Genomic DNA, 20,927 nt, shown 5'->3' on the forward strand with positions numbered 1-20,927 from the left:
TGCTGACTCAGACTACTTAGCTGGGGGTAACGTCGCCTTCAAAAGAGGGGCATACCACATTATGCATTAATAACTTAATTAATTATCTTTCAATAATCCGAACCTTTAGGATTGTATCCTTGCTGACTCAAACTACTGGGTTGAGGGTAACGTCGCCTTCAAAAGAGGGGCCTACTACAATAACTAAGATAATCTCTTAAACAAGTGCAAAAGTGCGAAAATAATCAAAGGTTACACTACACACGAGTCGGATCCAAGTGATTCATCTTGTCTATCTGTTTTTACTTTTATTTTATTTTTCAGCATTTTAGTTTGTTTTATTTTCTTAGTTTAAAACCTTTTTCTAACATTTTGATTTGGTTAGACGTTGAGGATAAACCGGTACTAAAAGCTCTTGTGTCCTTGGACGACCTCGGTATCTTACCAACACTATACTACGTCCACGATAGGTGCACTTGCCCATATGTGTGTTTAGTGTTAGTAAATATCGTGTTATATAAATTTAAAACTTGGCTAAAAAGTGTAAAAAGGGCTTAAAATATATACCTAAAACATATTACACCTAACGCACATCATCAACTAGATTGACAATCAACAACATGGCAATCATAATTTTGCCATAAGTGATTTGCACACATCGATTGTTATTCATTAGGAGATATATATATTTAGGATGCTCTCCCAAATGAAGGTAAAATCTTCATATAGATCTAACAATAATTAAGTGGTAGACGCATCTACTTATAAATCTCGCAAGATTTATTAAAGGTATACAATAACATATAGTACTTTTACTTTCATATGTTAGAATTCACACTTGTGAATTTTCCAATGACTTCTAATGAAGTATGTCGACATGAATGTCGTTAGTGTATTTCATCTCAATACATTCACTACGTTCTTTCATTACTCACTCATGATGTGGTTATACATTTAATGTTTCGTCTTTGACTTTTAGTCAATGTAACAACTCTCAAGTGGTTTATGTCCAAGTATTTTCATGTACTATCCGTTTAAAACCATATTCTTATAAACAATGTATAACCGACGTTATAATTATTTTCCACAAAAATAATTTATACGTCACAACCATTAGTGATTTATTTCTTTGTAAAAAATTGAATGTGTTATCCGAAGATATTGAACACAAAACAATAAAATACATTGGATACTAAATCATAAGTGCCAATCACTTTTGAAATTTAAACGGAAGCATAGACAATATGTAGACATCAAATAGCAAAGTGCTTTTATCTTCAACACTTTACAATTTAACCGAAATCTTCTCAACAATATTGCCCCATGGCATGTCTTGAGGTACTCCCTCAATAAGACTCCATGCACTTGTAAGTACAAGTTCCCCATTTCATCCTGAAACTTTAAACTTGGACAATTATGCTCAAAACAACACCAAGTTGTTACAAATACTACATTTAAGTAGTAAACTTGAACAATTAAATTTGTTCACAACAACACCAAGTTGTTTCTCACCAAATAACATCCACCAGACTGTTACTTTGTTCACCATATGCTATTTCTAGCAAGAGTAGCGAACCATTTGAATTATCAATGTTATGCAAAACTTTGTTTTAAAAATAATTCAAAACAGTTTCTTAGTTTTGCAATATACAATATTAATAATATCAATTAGCATTATGAAAACATAGATCAAACCCAAAATATCAAATGGTTTTATATTGTTTAGTCTTACTACACATGTACTAAACATTTTCTAACACGCATGTTAGAAAAAAATGTTATAACAAGCACATTATAGAATCGAACGTTTACATAAAACGTTTTCCAAAGATAAAGTTTATAAAATAAACCATTTCTCATCATTTTTAATGCACACAGAGGCAATTAAATGTTTACATAAAACATTTCTGTTCATTATGAACAATCTCATACCTCGTATTCGTGATACACATTTTCTACCACACTTGTTAGAAAATTTAAGTCAATTTATATATATAAAAAACATGACCAATCACAAATTAAAGTTGGTGATAAAATCACACACAACTACACCATCACTTTATAGTGATTTAATTCTTGTATTCTTACTCTTGTATTTTTTTTTTCAACCTCATCAAGTTAGGCACATAGCCTACTTTTAATACAAGAGACATGGGTTGGAGATAAGTCTCACTTAATTAAAGATTTTATTAGAGATATAAACTCTAATAAAAACTAATAAATTGACATGAAACTCTCCTTAAGAGTTTATCTTCCAAATGAAGAGTTTAGTAAATGATTTTAATTTCATTAAATTCATATAAATACCACACCATCACTTTATGGTGATTTAATTCCTTAAAGCCAATCAAACATCAACTTCAATGTATGACATTTTATTTCTAAATCATACAAAGCATTAAAAACAATGCTACAACAAATTGCTTATATAAAATGTTTATATAAAACATTTCAAAGCATTTGTATTTTAACCATTTTTAACAATCATGTTAAAATGAAAGAAATTCTAACGCGCACGTTAGAAATATTAACATTTCCACAAAATGTTAATTCGACTTGCTAAAAACACATATGTGGTTCAAATAAATAAGTCATTTCTAATACACACGTTAGAAACTAAACAATTAAAAATTGCTTCCAAACTAACGCTTTTCATGAACGTTTCTAACACACAAGTTAGAAGACAAATGATTACAAAAATCATTATAAGACTTATTTGTGATATCAATCCATGGGTGGATGAAGGGTCTACTTTAAATAGAGACTTAATTAGAGACATAAAACTCTAATCAAGTAACATAAAACTCTTATTTAAAGACATAAAAACTATACTTAAGAGAATTGGTTTACACCAATAATTCCGGTCTAACACACATGTTAGAGAACTTAACGTTTACAAAAAAATGTATGGTTTACACTAATAAACCCGATCTAACACAAAAGTTAGAAAAACTAACGATTCCCAAAATCGTTTCAAAACCAAACGTTGGAACCAAAACTACTCATTTTGTACCACGGTATAGGATTTAAGATTGTGTCTCGATCTCAAAAATCCAAACACAACAAGTTGTACTACATACATATTTCCCAAAAAAAAAATTATAAGATCATATCCTCTAAAAATATTTTTTTTATTCTATTATAAATCCTTTCGTAAACCCAAAATCCTTATAAATAAGGTTTTTAAGATTGCACCAACAATCTCACGAAATCTGTTTTAAGTTTGTAGGAATTAGGTTCACCTTTTGTAAAATATAATTACAAAATATATAATAACGAGACTCTCCTTATTCGTAGGAAATATCATAGTACAATACCGGTTGCAATAACTAAAAATAAAGAATATAAAATAAAATTATATATACCAATCTTGATTCAAGCCGCATCTCTGGTGGGTCCTTCATGCGCACTTGATAGTACTAGACTCGAGTATTCATCATCTTGAGTCTTGAAAAATACTCCTTGACTGCTACAAAGAGCATACTAAAACGTTAACGGTTTTGGTTGAGACATGTGTTCAACACGCTTCCCTTAAAACATATTTTGCGCCTCTACTAAAGGCAACGCGTCTGTCTCCTAGGGTACAACAGCCGAAACAGTCTGTACTGCCGGAGATGGCTCACGGGCCCAAGGTTACATCCGGTAATTGTAGTGTTTGAACTCATATGGTGGAAAACAAGTAGAGAGTACTCATCTCTCTAGTTAGTCTTCAACTGTTCATCCTCCTTCTAGTATTCTTCATGTATCAAGCAATACCATATTCTTGTTGTAACAAAAGAAGCACATAGCCTTAAGGATTAGTGAAAGGATTCACTTAATTAGTCACTTAATTAGAGACTTAAAAACTCTAATAAAACTAACTAAATGTCATCAAGAAGCTCTACGTTTCTCTTTTATTTACCACATGAAGATTCTAATTAATATTTATAATTTCATTAAATTATAAATATATTAAATATCCATTCACCAAATTTCTAACAATAATTTATCCCTATTATTTAAAATTTTAAATACAACTCTGCTCTTTTATATATTTTTTCCCACACCTTCGACTCTCCTTTTTTATGCTCATCTTCTATTTAATTATGTTATCTAATATTAATACATTAAAAAATTGAAATCATAACTTGTTTACTAAATTATTAAACAAGGTTAATTCCTATGAGAACTTAAACCAAAATCCCAAATTTTGGATAATCGAGATATTAATCAATCTATATTTTCTATAAAAGGAGAAATCTCAATGACTAAGAAAAGCTGATGTGTCAGCTAGAGAGCATGTGCAACAAGGCTTTTCTTATCTCATTATTACATCATAAAGCCTAATATTAAAAGAGTTTAAAATTCAAAGTTGGCCCACATCAAACCACTGCCTGTGTATTTTCAAATTTTAAAGGTCTGGCCCACATTCTAAAGGGCAACCACTGCCCATCTACGAGAAAGTAGCAGGTGGTTCCTTTGGCAAATGTATACTTAGCAGCAGCAAATGTTGTTATCTTCCGTATTACTTTTAGATCAGCAGATATTTAACGCTAATTACCGGGAAATTCAAATTTAAATATGCATGGGAATAAGTAATTAGCAATTAATGCATGTCACTCAGATTCAAACTCCTGTCAATCATCCTTCTTATATAAGGCTTTTCTTCTCATTTACCTCTTCATATTTCATCACGCTTTCATCTTCTCTGATTTTGAAATTTGAAATTTAATCACAACACGAATTCCGAATTAGAAGCATGTCAATATCAGTTGACAGTAATAATCTTAGTTTTGTTAACGATTTGAATCCTGCTAAGGATATGTGGAACATGAAGGCGAGAATTATACGAAAATGGAATCAGGGTTACAAAATGGAGATCATCTTCATTGATGAGAAGGTAATTTATATCTCTGCTTTTCCGTTTTATTTTACAAAATGTAGTGTTGTATGCTAAGAACATAATTTCTTTAAATGTTCTTCAGGGTGCTAAGATTCAAGGAGGTATTAAGAGTCATCTGATACCTGTTTTTGATGGACAGCTGCAAGAAGATGCTGTTGTGATTCTTTCGAAGTTTGGTGTTGGTGAGAATAAAGATTTATATAAAGTAGTAGTGCAGCCTTATAAAATCAACTTTTATAGATGCACAACTGTTACTCGTGTGAGAGATTGGCAAGGTGTTGAGTATGGTTTCAATTTCAGAGCTTATGAAAATATTCTTCAAGGAGAGGCATTAAATGCTTTGAGTGTTGGTAATGTATATTTTTGTAATCATGTCTTGCTTGTATAATATTAGAGAGTTTTACTTATATTCTTGTATAATGTGATCATGTAGATGTTGTTGGATCTGTGATTTCTTGTGGAGATCTCTTTGATCGACCTCCAAAGGAGACTAAGAAGATGAATTTCGATATTGAAGATTTGGAGTAAGTTGTTGTTTATATGTTCAGTCATGTAGTGATCATAAAATGTATTTAATGATGTTAGTAAATAAGATGAAGAATGTTTGTATTTAATGTGGGATCGTGTAATGGTAATAAATGAGGTTTATATTGTTTGTATATAATGCTGAATCATGGTAATAAATGAGGTCTACAGTTTATTCTTAGTGAATATAGTACTGAAATTGAAACCATTTGCTACTTTAATAAATGTTATAGTTTTCCTGATTTATTTTCTGTTTTTATTCATTCAATGTTGTTTTGATATGAATATTCTTTTCATGTAGTGGTAAGGTTTTGTGATATACTGTGTGGAATGGTTATGCTCTGCAGATTAAGGACTTCATTTCTAAAATCCCACCTCATGAGCATGTGATGGTTGTTATACAGCATGGAAAGTGTAAGGAATGAAAAGGTATTTTTGTTACTTTCTGAAAATCATAACTATACTGTTTATTTCTGGCAATATAAAGACAGGTATACATTAAATATCTATATACTTTTCCGTGTAGGTGAATATACTGTTCAAAGTGAATCAAGAAATTGATGAAGTTGATGAGCTAAGGAGGAGGTAATTCTTAATATAATTTTTATTATATATAGATGGAAAAGTCAAATACTTGGTTTCATGTCATTTGTATACTAATTCTAATCATTTGTGGTATTCAAAAGGCATATATTGAAGTTTGGACAAGGGAGTAGTTCTACTTCTCAGACGATACTATCGTCTCAGAGTATTTTTCCATTACATAAAGAATTTGTAACTGAAGGTGTGAAGAAACATGTTGATGAGATTAGCGAGATAGAAGAGGTTTAACTTCTTTGTATATAGTTTGGTTATTTGTTTGGTTTGTCACCTGCATGTTTTTACAGGAAGTGTGTTGTGTTTTTACAGGAAATGTCTTGTGTTGTGGTTGCAACAATTAAGATTGTGCAAGAAGAGTATGGTTGGTTTTATGTTGCCTGTCGTAAGTGTTTCAAGAAGGTGATGGGTAAAAGTGAATACTTGCAGAATGTTGAGAATGTTTCAGATGATATTCTTAGATTGCCTGCGACTTCTTTGGTTTGTATCAGATGTCATACTGAATGTACATCGATCACCACAAAGTAAGCAATGATGATTATTTAGAGTTATATTTATATAAGTAACATTCTAAGACTCATATTTGAATATAGTTTTGCAGTTTACTTAGTTAGTTGTGTATATTTCAGGTTCAAGGTGCAAGTGCGGGTTCAGGATGAGAGTGGTAGTGTTTCTTTTGTTATGTTTGATAGAGATGTTCAGAAGCTTCTTGGATTAGCGGCGAGTGACATAAGAGAGAGGCAGGTTAAGGCCAATGATACTGGATTCCCTCATGAGATATTTCGATTGGTTGATAAGAAGTCTGCTTTTAAGATTGATGTTTCAGAGTTCAATCTTAAAAATGACTATCGTGTTTATAATGTGCAAAAAACAACTGAGGATCCAGTAATAATTGCTGAGTTGGTTGGTGGAGATGGTAATGGTGATGAAAATACTGATGACGTAGCATATAAAATTACTCTTTCAATCTATTTATTTTTCTTTTGAGTTTTAAACACTGGATTGTGTACTTTTTTATATGATATCATATATTATGATCCTTTAGGTTACTCAAGAGGTAGCTGACATTAAAGACGTTAACCTTTCAGACTCTTCTCAGGTGTCTGCTGAACGAACTTCAAGGGTGAGTATTTATTTTTAAAGTATGTTTAGTACGTTTAAAAAGAGTTCATTATTTTATTAAATGAGATCAATAGTTGTTTTGTGATCTGTTGGAAGGATGTTGTCTCTGTTACGGCCGACTCTTCAGTCGTTGAAGTTGAAAAGGATTCTGGATCAAGTCCCAATGGAAAGCGGATGGCTCAAGATGCTAATGTTGTCAACGTTGGTGAGCTATCCACTAATGTGAGAAGAACCCGGAAGAAGCTGACTAAGGTTAACAATTAGATTCTTATGAAAAAACAATTGTTATGAGAGATAAGTATAAACCACTTACTTTTGAAGAATCCTTGTGGTTTTTATTTATGTCTGTTAACTGTTGTTTTAACAAACTGTGGTTAAAAGTTTTGTTTGTAATGCCTACAATGATGAATATGTTATGTAATGTCTATTGGTTGAATATCAAGTAAGGTTAACCTTTATTATACATGTTTGGTGATATTGATGGACTGGATAAGTAGTAGGGTTGTATATTATTGTAAGATTGATAAATGAAAATTTAATCAATTGTTTAGTCGGAAAACTGTTGGGGTCTGAGATACATTAACATCTGTTAGAGGCTAAGCACTGTTATAGTGTGCTAACATCTGTTAACCCCTAAGTAGTGTTAAAGATCTGTTAAAGGTTAAGCACTGTTATAGGGTGCTTCAACAGACTATATGAGTTGTTGATCATCATCCGTTAAACATCTTATATTATAAATCTTTTGTTCAATTGTGTAATATCTGTTGGTGCATAGCAGAACTTAGGTTCATCATACATTTTGTTTCATCAGCAGAGGTTATAGCGTGCTATAACGTCCTAACATCTGTTAACCCTTAAGCACTGTTAAAGATCTGTTAAAGGATAAGCACTGTTATAGCGTGCTTCAATAGACCTTATGAGCTGTTGATCATCATCTGTTAAAGATCTTATATTATAGATCTTTTGTTGAATTGTCTAATATCTGTTGGTGTACAACAGAACTTAGGTTCATTATCCATTTTGCTTCATCAGCAGAGCTTCTCTTTAGCAGACTTTTGCTTCAGCAGTCTTTGTGTTAACAGACCTTTCGGTTCATCAGCAGAGTTTGTTTGCCGCATGTGCTGAGGTTGTTTCGTTTAAGTAACAGACTTTTCTTTTAACAGTGGTTGTCTTCAACAGATGTTTTGGTTTGCAAAGTTTAGCGAAACGGATGTTGAGTTTGTCCCTTTGGTAGGAGCAGTTTTTAAAACACTGTTATTTGTAATTCCAATTTGTATACTATTTTATTAATTTTGAGTGTTATATTTCTTTTTGTTGAGTGATCGGGAAATGTAATGGAAAATAGTAATGTTTAGATGAAAAATATAGTAATTTTTACTTAAAAAATATAAAAAGGTAAAACCACATTTTTGAAAGTATATACTAAACTACATAACTTCATTCCTAAGTTAGTTTCCAAACAAGAAATTTGTCCATCAAACATGTCAACTAAAACATAAATTATACAAGGCTGAAAAGGTGTTCAAAGATCATGTCAACAAACTTCAAAGTGTATTTTATCTCCTCTTACACTTTTTCCTTCGACTATCTCAAACCTCAGCTTTTTCCCCACAGATATTCTCGTTTCATCCATGATACGCTGCCAGTCTGTATGCATCACTAGATGGTTGTTGTCGTCAGGTGTTCTAGGATCTCTCCTAACAACCAGCTGTACCAAAAACTTCACATGACCAAATGACAGCACAGCTTTATGGTAATCATTTAGCTGGTGTTCTCGAACAAAGTTCCTCGGTATTGCCTGTAAAGGAAAATTTTTTCTTTAGTTATTCATTCAAAATAGCATATACTTTAAGTAATAACAGATAGATCCAATATTATAAGTAAAATCAACTATATTAAAAGTGGATATGTAAATACCAAGCTGTGTGTCTGTAAAACATGGTATTCAAACTGTTTTTTATAATGTGGACGCCTTTTGCGGTGTCGGTGATTGGTACGGCTGCAGTGATGTTTTGTCTCTCCGTGAAGTGCAATCCCGTCTTTGTTAATAACCTTCACAGTAAAGTTAAAGTCGTCTTCAGGAGTACTTCCCATCCATTGAAACAGCAGTTGGTAGCTTTCCTCAATATCATTTTCGAAGCAAAAAGTTGTCCATCCTGGTCCCATAAAACCAGCAGCTAATCCCTTTTTGTTTTCAGGAGAGAAAACATAATGGACATCAACTTTACTACTCTGCTTTGGTCCATGTACTTTGGCAACCAAGTTATCAATTTTTATTCTCCTTTGCGACAACAGCTTCAGCAAATCGTGTGGTAAATGCTATAATTTTCATAAATTTTAGAAATGTCATATTAGATTTTATATAGGATACAAAATATAAATTATAAGTTTTGGTAACATATCAAAAGATACACTGGCAATATATAAAAATAAGTAGGAATTTTTAACCTGCTTGCAGTATGTTTCTTCTTCAGCCTGTATCAAGCATCCATGAACATAATCTCTGTTCGATCTATCTTTTCTAATCTCCAATCCCTCATTGTCCAAAACATTTATCTTAAATTTTGCTTGCTTCAATTTTTTTAAACACAGCTTGTCTATGTTGTTATTCTATAAGTTTCAACGAACCGGATCCATTTTGGCCCGTTTATCCTCTTACTTTTATGACCGATGCTCTGTACTGCAATCTTATACTTAAAACCCGTATAATCAACCAACTTTATCACTTCACACTTTCTTGGTAATTGGTTAGCCATTATCTTTGGAAGTATCTATGTATATAAAATACGCAATATTTAATATATCTTTAATTAGGGTAGGGATATGGTAAAAAGTGTCTAAAATGTAAGAAGGGTAAGAAGTGTTTTAAACCATTGGATATTTGAGCTAATGGTTGAGATCAATTGGGTATAAAAATGTAAATTGTATTTTAATTAGAGGGACCTTATGTAAAATTGAAGGGCAATAGTGTCTTTTTCAATGTTTGAAATATGGTAACCATATCATACACGACCAAAAACTCCTACATTCACTCCATTTTCCTTAAATATCGGAATTAATGATTCACCTTAATTGTAGGAGGTCTTTGGTTGCATATTCGTCATACATTATCATAAAGAGAACTGTAATCAGATTCATGGCGTGGTATTTTAAAACAACTGGATAAAATTGACTATGATTCAAGTCATGGTGTTTTATCTGGAGACATTGTTCATGGCGTGGTGTTTTAAACATCTATGATTCAAGTCATGGTGTTTTATCTGGATACATTGTTCATGGTGTGGTGTTTTAAACATCTATGATTCAAGTCATGGTGTTTTATCAATACAAAACATTCCCAGATTTTAAAACACCATGACTATGATCCAAGTCATGGTGTTTTATCTGGAGACATTGTTCATGGCGTGGTGTTTTAAACATCTATGATTTAAGTCATGGTGTTTTATCTGGAGACATTGTTCATGGCGTGGTGTTTTATCAATACAAAACATTCCCAGATTTTAAAACACCATGACTATGATTCAAGTCATGGTGTTTTATCTGGAGACATTGTTCATGGCGTGGTGTTTTAAACATCTATGATTCAAGTCATGGTGTTTTATCAATACAAAACATTCCCAGATTTTAAAACACCATGACTATGATTCAAGTCATGGTGTTTTATCTGGAATCCAAAAAACATTGTATAAGGTTTTTGCGAAAGATGTTGTGGGGTTGTGTCGAAAAGATAAGAACAGAAAGGGTGTTACGGTGTGTCATGGTGGTGAGAAGGTGTTTCACCGGAGAGAAGGGAGGGGCTTTTGTGGGTGTCGGCTTGCCGGAAATCGGCCGGAGAAGGTCGTCGGACTTTACTTCGGTGACCGGAGTCTAGAGAGAGGCAGATTGTTTCATCTTGGGGGCTATGGTTTTGGTGGGGATGAGGGAGAAAGAATCGTAAGAAATAATATGTTTCCTAAAATTTCTTCTAAAATAGTTAACACATGATCTAATTTCCTTTAATTGGCTTTAACTACTATTAGGAGTAAATTACATTATTACCCTTATTCATTAATATAATTGATGGACACATGTCAACACCAGATTATTTCTTACACTTCTTACACTTTAGCCACTTTTTACAGGATCCTTTACCTCTTTAATTATATAAATACAGTTTTTAGCATACAATTGTGATTTAAGCTAATTTGTTCTAAGAATATAGCTTACCAATCCCTCATTTAGGTCTGCCAATTGAGAGACGTTAATAATTATCATAAACTCCATCTGAAAGTAAAAAATACAATAACAGTTAAATACTATAATATAAAATCAATTGTATTTGAAAAGCATTCTATTTAAGGTATAAAAAAAATATCCAACACTCTGTAGGACCAAACTTATATGTTGTGTATTTCAATATGGTCCCTACAACCAACAATATGAATCTAACACTGTGTACTTAAATGGAATGAATCAAAATGTAACTAAATAGGTTGATATAAATCTTATTATAAAATAAAGAAAATAAGTTCATATAAGTTTATCTATTTTAACATCAGTAGATTATGATTTCGATGTTTATATAATTTGAAATGAGGAAACTGAAAGGAACATGTTAAAGCATACCTATAAAATATACAAGAGAAAAAAAATAACTGATCTAAAACTTCAAACTTCTGATCGTCAAGTCTGAGGAAGAAGAAACTGTAGAGTTTTTTCGCCGGAGAAGAAGAGGTGAGATTGTATTGGGATTGTTGAAAATAAGATATTTAGCTATTAACTTGTAATTGTCATTCAAAAAAAACTATTAACTTGTAATTGTTTATTTATTTAACTTATAATAATCTTTAATATCGGGATTTAAAAACTATTTTTAATTATATAAATATAAATATATTAAATTAATAGATACGTTTTTCGTATTTACCAATATAAATTTATATTCAAACAGTGGTTATTGTTGTCTAAAAATTGCGATGTTTTAATGTAAAAGGGGGTAAAGTATAAATTTTATAAAATTTAATTTCAACCAACCAGTGTAAATGTAACATGTGTATTAACTCCATTTAATATACTTTTCAACTCCATTATTGAATATAAGCTCCAGAAAAGATATTCGGAAGTTTTCTCAAATAACTTTCTTATCAAAATCGGTAAGGTTCTATTCCATATTATAGATTAAATGCTATAAAATTAAGTATTGTTTTTTTGAATTTATTGTTTGTATTATATATGTTAGATTAATCATTATTTGATGTTATGAGTATGTGTTTGTCACTGACGGCGTTTCATATTCTTCCTTGAAGCAAATAATAGTTTATGTAATCAGGTGTATTTTTATTGATTAAGTACTGCATTAACTTAAATGAAGTTACTGATAGCATTCTCTGTCACAATTTGTGCATGCATCTTCGTGATGTTGTCTTCTACATTACGATTGATAAATCAACTATATAATTTTTGGTTAATGCTCATTTGCTTAATTGTTGTGAGAGATGATGATTTTCGTTTTATGCTTTGTTTTTATAATACCTTAAGTGTGTGAATATACCACTTGATTTTTATAATAACTTGTAAGTTTAAATTGTTTATTTGCAGATATGAATCTATCCAATCAAAGTAACACCATCCTTTTTACAATTCCTTAATGAAGATGATATTATATTTTTGGTATGTTTTTAACTTTCTTGCTACTATTAGGAATCTATGTTAATTTTTGATGTAAGATGTTTGTTAAATACTGTTGCAGAATATACCACTTGATTTTCAGACTCTGTTGTGGGGCAAGGAGGTCCCGTATGGGCGACTCGTAGAGTTACTTGATGGTGACAAATCATGGGTTAGTACGAGTAAAGAAGAGAGATGATCATTGTATATTTACAGATGGATGGACAAAGTTTGTTAGAGATTGTTGTTTGAAAACGAAAGATGCTGTATTGGTGAAAGCTATTGGACGTTTATCGTTCGTTGTCTCATGTTTTAAAGAAAAAGTGTATGAGAACTCTTACATTCAGCAAATATTAGCCCTGAAGTTGGAATGACTGTAAGTAACAATATATTATTTCGTTACTTACTCTAAATATTTTATGCTATCTCAACAGCTTGCTAACATCTATTTGCCCTTTTAACGTCTGTTTCCTTATAATCTTAACATCTGTTGACTAACCTTTTTAACTTCTGTTGACTAAGTCTTTTAACCTCGGTTGACTAACATCTGATATTTAAGATCTGTCCATGTTGCAACATCTGCTGGACATAATGGATGACAGTTGTTACGAAACCTCTGTTGGATAGCAACAGAGATATGTAATAGTTGATAGCCAAACAGTGGTTAGGTTGTGTGTAAATACTGTAACTACTATTGACTAACCATGTTTAGTAATTCACATTTTAACTTTTGTTGACTAATCCGTAGTAACTTCTGTTGCTCAATAGTTCATATCGAATTTGCAAGTCTGCGCTAAATATTCCTTTGCTTATTCTATAGCTAATTACTGACAAATTTTGGAAACAATTCTATGGTAAAAGTTACGAGTATGGGATGGCAACTATCTATGTTGGCGAAAGGTTTTGGAATGTGATGATGAAAGGATGGACTGATGGATGCGGATTTACTGGTGGATGGTCAAAGTTGATTGAAGAAGTTCCCATACCAGTTGAATCTTGGTTGGTTTTCACCATGATTGCATCTAAAACATTTGAGCTTTCCGTTTTTCATTCCGAGACTAGAACTGAAGTTTCTTTCAAGAAGGTTGATGTAGTTGTTTTGGATGATTCAGTTTATGGAGATGATGGATTTGATTTATTGGCTGCGGTATAAAATTTTGATGATATAATACATTGTTTGATAACATGACGGTGATAAGTGACTTTTATTATATTATGCTAATAACTTTTGAAATCTCATTTTGTAGGCTAAACACAAACAGCTTCTGGATTCCGGGGAAGTTGCTTTGGATGATGAGGATGCTGGAGCTTTGGTTGGTAATCCTAAGCAGCTTACGAGTTTTGAGGATATTTTTAATGTATATATACACATGTAATATTTTTATATTATTATGATTTTAAATATGATTTTAAATATGGTTTCTTATATATGATTCTTCTTATAAATATAGTTTGCTGATGATGGGCTATTTGATTCAAAGATTGCGTGTCTGGTTGATGAGTCAGATGTTAAAAATGTTGTAAATTTATAATTTTCTACGCATATATTTTATTGTATTATAAGTATAAGAAGATTTTTTTTTAAATTTTGTTGTAGCCTGAAGATCATTCTGTAAAAATAGCTGATGATGTTAACGATCGTCAACTACGGTCTAAAGATTTTCCTATTCGTGATATTTCTGCTTCTTCAAGTGTTGATAGACCATGTAAAGTTCGAAAGGTTCGTTTAGTATCATCCACTTCAGAATCAGTCTTACACTTCACCACACATGCTGAAGACAGACTTGTAAGCTTTTGCAGTCATTGCTTTGTTTCTTTCAATAACTTCAGTTATATATCAATATTTATAAAATTCACGGTTCAATTTTCTGTCTTTTAGCAACTGCCATCAGATGTATCTTCTGCGTTGGATCTGCATACTGATAATCCTAAGCCTATCAGGATCCAGAATCTTAAATGTGAAGTCCAGGAACTATTTACAACATCTCAAAAAACCAATACTGGATTCAACTATGCTGTTGTTGGATGGTCTTCTTATCTGAGATCTTGTAATATTGCTTTTGGTGATGAACTTTCGTTAGAGTTTCACAAGTCTACTCAATTGCTGAAGTTAAAAAAAGTTGTGCATATCGTGACAAAGATAAAGTCCTCTTAGTTTCATCTCATGATTGTTTGTGGTTGTACGTTCGGTTCGTTGCTGGTACTAATTTTGCTTCTTAGACATGTTCTATATGTAGTTATGTCTATAAACAAGTTTCATTGTCAATGGGTGGGTGCTACTTTTTTTTGTGGATAGTACAATGGAAATACTCATATGTATGTTATATATTAACTGATGATGCATGTCTATAGTTGTCTTTTACCTATAATAGATGTCTTTTAGCTATAATAGATAACACGTTTTGGTACAATATCTACACATATGTATATGTTCTATCAATATCTGTTTAATAACTTTTGTAGTTTCTGTTGACTGACCTTTTTAACATGGCTTGACTAACATCTGATAGTTACTATCTATCCATCTGGCAAGCTCTGTTGGAGATAATGGATGACAGTTCTTATTAAAGTCTGTTGGAAAGCAACAGAAGTTTTTAAAAGTTAGTAGATAACAGTAGTTTGCTATCAACATAATGGAATTGTTGTTGAATAAATCTATTGACCATTAGTGTATATCAATTTTATAAGTCTGCACTAATTATTTTTACTCTCTGTTGAATTCTAAATGAGATGTTGACCAAAAGTCTAACAGATGTTTACCAAAACTCAAACAGTTGTTAACCAAAAATCAAACAGATGTTGACCAACAGATAAACAGATGTTGACCAAAAGTGAAACAGATTTTGAACCACTAAGAATCATAGTTTTGCCAACAGTGGTTTGACTTTGGTCAAACAGAGTTTTTGAAAACAGTGGTTTCACTTTAAGCAATCATCAATGGAATTGGTCAACTTTATTTGCAAAAATTGGTTTTAACTTTATTTGAATTTAAATTACAAGTACCGTATATTTCCCATTCTTATTGCAAGAATTGTCTTCGATCTAAAGTTAATAAAATATAATATCTCACATGGTTTTGAAAACAGTGGTTTCACTTTAAGCTATCCATCTGGTAAGCTCTGTTGGAGATAATGGATAACATTTTTTAGGAAAGTCTGTTGGAAAGCAACTGAAGTTTTTAACAGTTAATAGACAACAGTAGTTTGCTATCAACATAATGGAATTGCTGTTGAATAAACCTATTGACCATTAGTGTATATCTATTTTATAAGTCTGCACTAATTATTTTTTTACTCTCTGTCAATATGGGCTATGCATGGTTTTCTTAGAAACGACCCGTGTTTGCACACGGGTCTTACCGCTAGTTTACTATAATAAAAGAAACCAAGTTTTAGACACGTGTCATTCATTGAAGGTATCCTTAAATCTATACTTATCTTATATTAATTAAATAAATAAATAAATAATAAATTAAAATTAAATCTTATCATACTTTAATAAAATATTATCCTCACATCTAAATTGTTAACTTAATATATTTTTAAAACAAATACCTCTCTTTCCTATACATGAGTTTTTTAAAGATATGACGTTTTTAGTATTTATTATACAAAATTACATTTATTTAATCTGTGTATAGATATGGTTTTTAAAGATATAACTCTTTTTTAGATCTATTCTACACGTGTAATACACGTGGTTTTTAAGGATGTAATTACACATTATAAATTAGCAACAACTTTCAGCTTTGGGTGCTTGTACCCTTGGCTTTGGGTGTCTTTCAAAAAAAAAAAAAAAAGGAACTATATGGTTCTGCTTCATACATGTGTCACACACCTACCATCTTCCTTCCCACCATACAACCTTTCTTCCATCAAAAATATTCCCGTCTCTCTGTGCATTCTCTTCATCTTTCCCACCATAAAACCCTAGCATTCTCTCTGAATCAAGTAATGTGTAATGTTTGAGTTGTTGATTTTTCCGTCTCTCTGTGCATTCTCTTCATCTTTCCCACCATAAAACCCTAGCATTCTCTCTGAATCAGGTAATGTGTAATGTTTGAGTTGTTGATTTTTAAGAATCAATTTATGCTTGTGGTGTCTTTGTGTTTAAGTATGATGTTTGTTAGACTTTCCAACTTGCTTTAGGCTTGAGTTTGGCTAAAGATGAGAAATGTGTCCAGAGAAACTCTCGATGAAGCTTTGATACACCTGTATTTTAGAGAGATAATTGTGTCAAGAGAAGATGAGTGGTGGCTGACTATAGAGTAGACAAAACCACCGTCGGGCGCCTCCGGTCGTTTTTTACTCAGATCCGACGGAATCTTAGTGTATAGGGGTTTTGCCTCAGTGATGTTGCGCTCCGGAAAATCATATTTGTTGAGAAAAGGGGGCGACTTGGTTCAGACTGGTTGTGATTGGAGGTGATGATAGTTTTGTGGTAATGGTTTGGTACGACGAAAGACGATTCGAGCACGTCTACCGTGAAGACGATTTGTTGAGATCGGGTGATGACGGTATAACACCTCCATATCCTCCGACGGAGAAGACGGTCTTCTGAATGTCAGAACGGTGGTTATGGGTGTGGTGGCGAGGTCACTGGCAGTGATGCCGAGAGAACAGAGACTTTAAGAGGCGGTGCGAAGGTTTTGACTTTTGAGAGAGAGAGACACGAGAGTTGTAGCCTATATGAATTATCAATTTTAATTAACAATATGCCTCACGTCCGGATAATATGGCTTGTGGAAATGGGATTGGAATAAGGAGCCGCGTAGTGAAACCGAATGGCTGGAAGTCGGGAATTTGATGGCGATGCTGCATAAAAAGAAGCTTTCGGGCAAGGATGACAAGTGGGTATGGGGAAATGACGAAGGCACAAGCTTCTCAACGAAAAGCATTCGTAGGGAAATAACACTAAAAGAGTCAGTTTACAGTGATGCTGGTTCTTTTTGGTGGAATTCTTGGGCACCGCTAAAAGTAAATTATCACGCTTGGAGAGTTGAACTGAACAGGGTAGCAGCAAAGGTTTCATTGGTAAATAAGGGGTTACAAATCCCTAATAGTACCTGCAGCAGATGTGGTATGGCCGAGGAATCATGTAACCATATTTTTTTTATTGTACTTGGGCGAGAAGCGTGTGGTGGAACATCTTAAGATGGATGAAAATCCCGATTCTCTGTAATGCGAGATCGGTATGGGAGATTGTAGCTCATGTGACGGCGCAAGTTGGTTCCAAACGATGGAGGAAAACGGTTCATTTGGTGACTCTCGGTTGTATATGGAGACTATGGTTGGCTAGAAATGAAAAGGAGTTTAAAGGTCTGATGGTGCCGGTCAATAGGATCGTGGAGCACATTAAGGAGGATACGTTTTTGTGGATTAAACACAGAGCAGGGGGTGGAGCTTTAGACTGGAAAAACTGGCAAGATTTCGACATTTCTTTGTTTGTGTAATTTGTTTTTTTTTTTTGTTTGTCCTGCCAGCTCCTTGCTGATTGCTATATTTATATATAGTGCCGTTAAAAAACAAATTACTCTCTTTTTAGGTTATTAGTTATATGAATGTAAAAAGTATATTATTTATTTATTTAAATAATTGAAAAAACCTTAGTGTCAACAACTGTGTACAATTGTTAATTATAAAAGCGTAGAGGTTTTACGCTTGATTTTGTTTTGTTTATAACTTTGGTGTCGGGTCTGGTCAGTATTTACATGGGCTAGGACAATTGGGTTCAAAACAAAAGAAGCAACGGTGGAACGTTGTTTCAACATAGGGCTTGGTTTCACCCGTAAATTTTGTTATTTTCATTTTTTTTGGCAAATTGTAAGATTGTTAACTATGAGATATCTAACGTTATTTGTGGTAGCTCATATGTTTTGTGTATAATGTATTAATCATTTTCTTGTACTATAGTTTGGTGATATGTCCTGTCCTATAGATGTATATGTCCTGCTCTTTTTCAGCTATGTAACAACAATTGTATATCTATTGAATCTATTATGTGGTTACGTATAGAGTTTTAGTTTGTTGTTAGATACCTCTACACCACAATAATTACGGTCAAATATATATATACTTAGTCAAATAATAAATAATTTAAGATACTCAACCCTTATCTTCTTTTCATTTCTTCAAAACAAAAAGCATAAGCTTTACTTTTCTGCACCACCATCTCCTCTCACTCTCCTGCACTTTCGTTGTGTTCGGTGACGGTGGCGGTCAGACAGAGAGAGTTTTTGAGGTTTGAGTTTGTCAAAGGTGGGACAAAGCAGAGGGAGTGGTAAAGATGGTTTTCTGTAGCAGCGGCCATGGCGGTCCGACGGGGAGAAGCTACGCAAAATACCCACCGAAGAAACTTTTGTATAACATAGCTAGGTAGGTTGCATGATGTGGATGTTTGAAAAAACAATACGTCTTCAGTTACGTAATATATATAAACTGCCACCCGCCGAATAGCGGCGGGTAATATTTCTAGTTTTTTATTATTTGGTAGATTTATTCAAGCCGATTATACACGGGTTTTTTTAAAGATACGGCGTTTTTAGTATTTAGTATACAAAATTACATTTATTTAATCTGTGTAATACACATGGTTTTCAAAGATATAACTTTTTTATTATTTGATATATAAAATTACATTTATTTAACCCGTACAATATACGGGGTTCATAAAGATGTAACTTTTTATTATTTAATATATAAAATTACATTTATTCAACCCGTGTAATACACGGAGTTCTAACATAGTTAACAATTATAAGAACACCCGTATCCAAACCTTTTTAAGCGATATGAGATACTCATGGTTTACTCACTTATCATAACCATCTACCTAACTCACATAAACTCAACACACATTTACAACATCTTCAACAATTTCCACAACACCACACGAACACCCACAATGACCAGAACCTATAACATAATGTATAGAAAACCCAAATATAACATCATTTTCATTGTGTCATACATTTTGTTATACATTTTGTTATAGGTTATAATAAAAATACAATTGGCATAATCCAAATTAATATTTTGTTATAAGTTTTGATAATAACACAATATATAGAAACCTTAGTAAAAACGTAAGAACCAAAACCCAGTTGAAAGACACAATGAGGATAACCTTTAATACAATACAAAGAAAACTCAGTAAAAATGATTTTTTTTATTTTATTTTTGTATAGTAATATCATACTCATATAAAGATAAAAAAACACTTGTTATTATGGTTATTTTTTTAAACAAATGTCGTATGAAAAAGTTATAAACGTTTTAAATTGATGAGGGGAATTGACATATGTCTTGTTTGTGTAAATAGAAAGTCAATAAATGTAAGATTCTTTTTATGCTCTTCCATTATTTTATTTTCCCTAAAACTAATCTCAACTCTCAAAATCTAAGATCAATGGACTAGAATCCTTCTTGACAGAGGCACAACTTAAAAGGGGCCGGGGGGCGCCCGACCCCCGAACTTTTCGCTTGATAGTGTTATATATGTAGTTTTCGTATAGAAATTATTTGGTATATACGTTTTCGACCCCCCGGTTCTATAGAAATTTTTGGATATATATGTTTTCGACCCTCTGTCTTCATTGTCAAGCTTCGCCACTGCTTCTTGCCCTCCTTACTTATATTGTCATTTGTATTTGATCCTAACCCTTTAAACACGTTCATGAAAGTCAAAAGTATGCAGTGTAACCACTATTAGTTTTAGTTTTGCCAGTGTTACATGTTTATTTTAGTAATTATGTCATTAGTAACAATATCTTGTATGTATTTTTTATACCTTTATTACTAACTAAATATCTTTTAAGCCCATAGTTGAATTTATCTAGCAAAAAACATTGTTTATGTTAATATATGATTTTAATGTATGCAGCTACATCTTTATCATCAAATATTACATTATTACTACTTTCATATTTTAGAGTAGAAAATATAATTAGTTAATGATGAAAATATGAACAATACTCCAATTAAACATGGTCAACTTTGGACAATAAACTAGTTAAACATTGTCATCTATGGACCCAGAGCCTTTCAACATGGTCAAGTATGGACAAGAGGCGAATTAAACATGGTTGGTCCACACACACGGTCAAATCAAAGCACACTTTCATGGTTTTGGAGAGTGAATGACATGTGATATTCGTGATTATATTAAACTTCTAGTT

At 32.3% G+C, this 20,927-nt stretch overlaps 2 protein-coding genes across 2 annotated transcripts; both read left to right on the plus strand.

The window, feature by feature from the left end:
- Positions 1-4,704: 4,704 nt before the first annotated feature.
- Positions 4,705-6,217, plus strand: LOC110875668. Its single transcript, XM_022123871.2, has 6 exons — positions 4,705-4,858; positions 4,944-5,211; positions 5,295-5,385; positions 5,791-5,815; positions 5,913-5,971; positions 6,073-6,217. The coding sequence occupies exons 1-6, from the start codon at positions 4,718-4,720 to the stop codon at positions 6,215-6,217; spliced, it is 729 nt and encodes a 242-aa protein (XP_021979563.2). The 5' UTR covers positions 4,705-4,717.
- On the plus strand, positions 5,932-7,369 carry LOC118481753. Its single transcript, XM_035976987.1, has 6 exons — positions 5,932-5,971; positions 6,073-6,170; positions 6,296-6,507; positions 6,613-6,925; positions 7,029-7,106; positions 7,202-7,369. Exons 3-6 carry the CDS (start codon positions 6,299-6,301, stop codon positions 7,367-7,369), a joined length of 768 nt encoding a protein of 255 aa, XP_035832880.1. The 5' UTR covers positions 5,932-5,971; positions 6,073-6,170; positions 6,296-6,298.
- The last annotated feature ends 13,558 nt before the right edge of the window (positions 7,370-20,927 follow it).

This window comes from Helianthus annuus, chromosome 9 (genome assembly GCF_002127325.2).
Source record: "Helianthus annuus cultivar XRQ/B chromosome 9, HanXRQr2.0-SUNRISE, whole genome shotgun sequence".
In the NCBI taxonomy this organism is placed as follows: Eukaryota; Viridiplantae; Streptophyta; class Magnoliopsida; order Asterales; family Asteraceae; genus Helianthus; species Helianthus annuus.